Here is a 6,324-nt window from a genome sequence, read left to right as displayed (position 1 = left end):
AAGTTCAAATCACCAGGACCAGATGGATTACACCCCAAGGTTCTCAAGGAACTGGCAGATGTGATCTCAGAACCACTGAACTATATTTTTCAAAGATCCTGGAGCACTGGGGAACTACCAGAGGACTGGAAAAGAGCTGATGTAGTTCCCATCTTCAAAAAAGGGGGGGAAAGGGGACCCAGGAAATTACAGACCTATCAGCCTGACCTCAATACCTGGGAAGATTCTGGAAAAGATAATCAAACAACGAATCAGCGAACATCTACAGGCAAACAAAGTCATTACTAAAAGCCAACACAGGTTTGTCAAAAACAGATCATGCCAGACAAATCTTATTGCATTCTTTGACCAAGTGACAAAATTAGTGGACCAGAGGAATGCTGTTGATATAATTTACTTGGACTTCAGTAAGGCATTTGACAAAGTAGATCACAACCTACTACTTGATAAGATAGAAAAATGCAGGTTAGACAGCATCACCACCAGATGGATCCGTAGCTGGCTGACCGGCTGTACTCAGCGTGTGGTCCTCAATGGAACCACATCTACATGGAGGGAAGTGTGTAGTGGGGTGCCCCAGGGCTCTGTTCTGGGCCCAGTGCTCTTCAACATCTTCATCAGCGATCTGGATGAGGGGATAGATGGGGAACTCATCAAATTTGCAGACGACACCAAGCTGGCAGGAACAGCCAACACTCCAGAAGACAGGCTTAGGATACAGGAGGATCTGGACAGACTTGAACACTGGGCGCTATCTAACAAAATGAAATTCAATGGTGAAAAAAGTAAGGTTCTACATTTAGGCAAGAAAAACCAAATGTACAGGTATAGTATAGGGGGTACCTGGCTCAATAGTAGTAACTGTGAGAGGGATCTTGGAGTCCTAGTGGACAATCATTTAAATATGAGCCAGCAGTGTGCTGCAGCTGCCAAAAAAGCCAACACAGTGCTAGGCTGCATTAACAGAGGGATAGAATCAAGATCACGTGAAATATTAATACCACTTTACAATGCCTTGGTAAGGCCACACTTGGAATACTGCATCCAGTTTTGGTCACCGCGATGTAAAAAAGATGTTGAGACTCTAGAAAGAGTACAGAGAAGAGCAATAAAGATGATTAGGGGACTGGAGGCTAAAACATATAAGGAACGGTTGCTGGAATTGGGTATGTCTAGTTTAACGAAGAGAAGGACGAGGGGGGACATGATAGCAGTGTTCCAATATCTCAGGGGCTGCCACAAAGAAGAGGGAGTCAAGCTATTTTCCAGGAGGTTGGGTCCCTTCCAACTTTATTATTATTATTATTATTATTATTATTATTATTGTTGTTGTTGTTGTTGTTGTTGTTGTTGTTATTGTTATTGTTATTATTATTATTATTTATTATTATTACTATTATTATTACTATTACTATTATATTTAAACCTTACATCTTTACTAAGATTGGAGTTAAAAACTGCAAAGTTTGAAAAGAGGAGTTGTTCATTTAATCAGTATTAATATCTCTTTTGCTTTCTTTGCAGCCAGAAATTGAAAGAAAAGAAATTGATGGCAAAGAAAAATAAACTTGAACAAAAGAATGAAGATGCAGGTAAGTCAAAAAATTGTAATCTTGAGGTCAGCCTAGAAGAAAATATATTTTCTCAATCCCAGAAATCCCATTTCTGCCCAATTCAACAAAAGTGTGTGTCTGCAGGAACAACATGTGCCATATACATTAATGTGGGTGTCTTTCAAAGTGGCCTTCCGCTGCCAAGTTCCCTGTTCAGATAGTCCTCAGCTTATGATTGTAATGGAGCTTGCCCAATACAGTTGCAAGTGGTGACAGTTGTTAAGCAAGATTGCCTCGCTTAATACTCCATGCACTTCTCTCCCTGATGTGGTTATTAAATGGAGCAGGGGTGAACGAGGCTGGGAGGCATAGCATAAATCCAGGTCTGCATGCCCCAGGGCTCCCAAGGCCTCCTGCACTTCCTGACACACCCCATGATCCAATTCTCCCACAGCCCATGAGCCTGCTCCCCGTCCCTCACTGGGTCCCTGCAGGCCTTGGACCTGCTTCCTACTCCACTGGGTCCCAAAACATCCTCCTTGCTTGCCTTTTGTAGATCTGAGCTCAGGAGATTGGGTTAAGGAAAGGAGGGCAGGCCTTTATGTTGTTGAGCCACATGGTGTGATCCTGGAAGCAGTTGCCATTTTCCAAGAGGCTGCACTGAATTGTGGCTCTTCAGAAAATGGGGCCGCTTCTGGAATTGAACCCATGGCCCAGCCAGAAAACCGCTTGCTTTGCTTTGGTAATGTGAGCTCTTGGCATTCCATAGGGTCAGAAAGCAGCAGAGCTCATGCTAGTGAAGCAGAGAAAGACATTCTCTTGCTGGGCTGCATGGTACACCTCTGGAAACAGCCTCTGTTTTCCAAATGGCCACAATTCGGTGCAGCCTCTCAGAAAATGGTAGCTGCTTCCATTTCTCTCAATGAAGGAAAGAAGGCAAATTGATCGTGGAAATATAGTTCCGTTAGGGTTGTAAGAAGTGCAGTTCATGTTTGCATTGTAGTAAGCAGGCTTGAAACAGTGGAAGGAAAAGATTTTCCATAATATGAAAAGCAGGCTGTTCATTCACACAAGAAGAGCATACCTTGCTTACATGATGTTGTATAGTGGTGGAGCTGGGGAGATAGGAGAGTCCCCTCCTTCTGCGGGTACAGCAAGGGGGAAAATAACAGTTCTTTATTAACTCATCCTTCCCTAGCCTGATGCCCTTGGAAGAGATAGGACTAACTCCCAGAATTCTGGCTGCCAGATGGGGGGAGGGAAGTTGACTACATCCATGCCTGCCAACTTGAGGAAGAAGTTTTGTATTTCTGTATTTTTGTATTTTGTGTATATTATTTGTTTTTTAATATGCTGTGAACCGCCCTGAGTCCTATGGGAGAAGGGCGGTATACAAATTAAAATTAACATAAATTAAATTAACAAAAACTAATCCAATTTGATGAAGACTGGGGACCAAATCTAAGAAGTCTGCAGAGGTTTCCAGTATTTTTACATTATTACTTATTCAATTTCTACCCTTCCCATTTCAAATAAGTGATTCTTGATGGTTTACAGCAACATAATAAAATAATGTAAACAAGTGAATAAAAATACAGATTAAAAGCAAAGTTAAGAACAAGTAAAAACTGACAAGTTAAAAGTTAAAGTTAAAAAATTCAGAGGTAGTGAAAGTATGCTCAAGCCACTGCCATCCCCAGGGTGGCATCATAATCTTAGACCCCCATGGTAACTTTTCTTCATTCAGATGCAGTCTGCTTCTGAATGTAAAATTGTGCTTGGTTCTGATGATAATGAATGCCAATATACTAAACTTTCATTACTTTAACCAGACCTTCTTTTCTTTTATACTTGTGTTTTGCAGCTGCAGATTCTGATCATTCCCCCAAACAGCAGACCAGTGAAGATGAGACTTCCGAGGAAGAAGAGAAAGATGATGTGAAGGAACCCAGCTTTGTGATGAAGAAGAGATGATGGTCTTGCTGCTCTACTGTAGTTAATAGCCAGCCAGCATCAAGGAACTGAATTGAACAAGAGGGTTTTTCTGCTCTTTTGGACTTGACTGTGGCATTGATATGGCCATAACAGTCCTGTAGAATATCTTGCTGGATCCAAATCAAATGAAAGTTGATTTCAGACTTTCTTGTATTACTGCTGTGCAGGGTTTCAGGGAAAAGTGTCAGCATCATGTAACTCTCTAGTTCTTCTGCTATTGCTCCAAAGTGACATTTCTTTATCAGCTTACATCTTTACGCAGATCTTCTCCTGAGAGACTTAAATATACAAAATGGAGTTATGTGACTGAAAAATGGACTTGACTTTGAAGCAGAAAATAGTCTCTATTTCCTGAGACTTAAATATACACAATGGAGTTATGTGACTGAAAAATGGACTTGACTTTGAGGCAGAAAATAGTCTCTATTTCCTGCAGGGGAAAAAATAATTTCTTGAGGAGTCTCTACTAAATTAGCCTTTATTCCTTGCATTTCTGCTGCAAGATAAGATTTTCCAACAACTAAGAAGATCTAGTGTTTCACTTCAGAAGTGTGTTGTTCATTTTTATTATAAACATTTCTGAATAAAAAAGGGGATATCCAAGTGTTTTTGTTTTCCTGCCTCTGAAGGATAAACACTGTGCATTTCATATGGACTTTTCATCCATGAATTTGCCTGCCAAAAACATGTAGCCATTTAAGATAAATAGATCTTCCATATTCACTGCACTATACATTTGAGCACCTATTGTTAGGAAATACCAATTCATGAGTATCCTAGGGTTATCTGACTAATCAGTGTGGGAAACAAAATACTCAAAATATTTCATTCTCAGTTTTTAATTTTGGTATAATCTTTAAGTGGGTCTTCCATCTTGAAATACAGTTGCCACATTCCTACAGAGTGGTACAATCGACTTTCTTCTGTTTTCTGGAGAAAAGAGATGTGTTTATATACATGGTCTGCCAAAATCAAAAATGATGTTTTCACCTAATGTGTGAGTTTTGCAGCTGAGGCCTATGCAAAAATAGGCGCTTCTCTGTGATTCCCATTTTACTTGATTCATCTACAAAATTGTAATATAAAAAAGTGATACTGATAATTTATAATAAAACTTTAACTTTGCAACACAGCACATCCTAGTATATAACTGATTCCTGACTGATGAAATTGTTTTGTGACTCATAAATATAGAAGGGTGTTGATGTGTAAAAACTGATTGCCAGGAAGTTAATCCTTTCAGCTCTATGAAGAGAGAAATCAAATGCCTTTCTGCAGCTCTCAGTTTATAGGCCAACCATGCCGAAGATGAATGTTGAATATAGTTTGTATGTAAATAAATCTGTTCAAGCCAGAACTGGGTTCCTTAGAGACAGAATTAGCTATGAACCTTTAGGGACAGGTTCTGTGAAAAAGCAAAATAAATGGTATTACTTGGGACAAGAGATCTTTGGGGACCAATTCATGCCAATTTTAGAATAGCTGTGCCAAGCTTCAGAAAAATAAGACTTGGTATTGTTGAAACTGGATTAAATAATGTTGACTGATTAGTTAGGGGAGAGAATGCTATTGCTTCTGGGCTAAATTCAAAAGGAGATGCATTCTCCACATACTCAGATTAATATAAGCGCATTTCCTTAGAAAGCAAGTGGCAAACCCCTACTTTTCTGAGAAAAAGGGACGGAGGATCTGCTGGTTAAGGCAGTGAGGAAGTGCCAGTCTGTTCACTGAGAAAAGGGACAGATACTCGAAAAACTCAAAATGTTTGTTTTTGTATCTTATACTATAAGCCTGGGGTAGTCAACCTTGGCTCTTTTATGACTCGTGGACTTCAATTCCCAGAATTCCTGAGCCAGCTTAGCTTAGCTTAGCTGGCTCAGGAATTCTGGGAGTTGAAGTCCACGAGTCATAAAAGAGCCAAGGTTGACTACCCCTGCTATAAGCTAATAAAATATTTCTGAAAAACTCAAAATATTCAGGTCCAGCTGGGAAAAAGAACCGGCTCAAAACGAACTTCTTTCCCATTTAAAAGGAAACATTTGCAATGCAGTAGAGCGTGGGGGCACCTTCGCCATCTCGGCCCCCCGAAACGGTCCAGCGGGAGAAAGTCAGACGGAGAAAGAAAAGCGAGAGATCCCTCCGTCACATGTTTGCTACTATCGTGAGGTCACGTGACAAGGCCTTGGCGTTGCCTTGGCAGCACCGCAGGCGACGGCACTGGCGTTCCTGCAGCTGCCGCCACCGCCGCCGCCGCCGCCCATCGTCCATGGGGTAAGTCGGCGGGAGGGCTGGTGGAGGTGGGTGCCTACTTTGCATATTCGCATATTCATAAATGCATAAAAATAGGTAAGAGCGGGTGGTAGACTCTGTCCGCCACGACGCAAAGTGAGGCTTGGCAAGGCGTGGGAGGATTCAAGAAGAACTGCCTCCCCTTTGCGCCGAGGTCCTGTTCGCTGGACACGTTTAACCAGCTGAAGTAAAGACTTGGCAGATGGCAAAATATGCTTAACTTGATTAGCATTAAGCCTGCTTCTTTGTTTCCTGGCTTAGTGGGTGCTGCGAACCCAGAACCCACTTGTGTTTAGTGTGTTGTGTGGAAAGAGGTTAACCTAGGAACCGTGTTTTGCAAACGGAATCATAAAATCTTAATTGTAAACTTGTATCCAGAGGTCGTTCTGCAAGTAACAGTATTTCTACTGTAATGCAACAAATAATAATTGATAATAAACTACCATAAAATTATTTTGTTATAAATTGCCTTGCCTGCAAGAATCTA

The 6,324-nt window shown here is 41.0% G+C and overlaps 1 protein-coding gene across 1 annotated transcript in view; it reads left to right on the top strand.

Moving 5' to 3' along the window:
• The window catches only part of PRKRIP1 (PRKR interacting protein 1), an 11,207-nt gene extending 6,525 nt beyond the window's left edge, over window positions 1-4,682 (top strand). The window contains exons 5-6 of the mRNA XM_015827957.1: window positions 1,525-1,592; window positions 3,418-4,682. Of these exons, the coding sequence (XP_015683443.1) occupies window positions 1,525-1,592; window positions 3,418-3,527 (178 nt within the window). The 3' untranslated portion in view covers window positions 3,528-4,682. The remainder of the gene's footprint in view (window positions 1-1,524; window positions 1,593-3,417) is intronic.
• Window positions 4,683-6,324: the final 1,642 nt, after the last annotated feature.

The sequence above is a fragment of the Protobothrops mucrosquamatus genome, unplaced genomic scaffold (genome assembly GCF_001527695.2).
Source record: "Protobothrops mucrosquamatus isolate PMUCROS unplaced genomic scaffold, P.Mucros_1.0 scaffold4104, whole genome shotgun sequence".
NCBI lineage: Eukaryota > Metazoa > Chordata > Lepidosauria > Squamata > Viperidae > Protobothrops > Protobothrops mucrosquamatus.
This window is presented reverse-complemented; position numbering and strand designations above follow the sequence as displayed.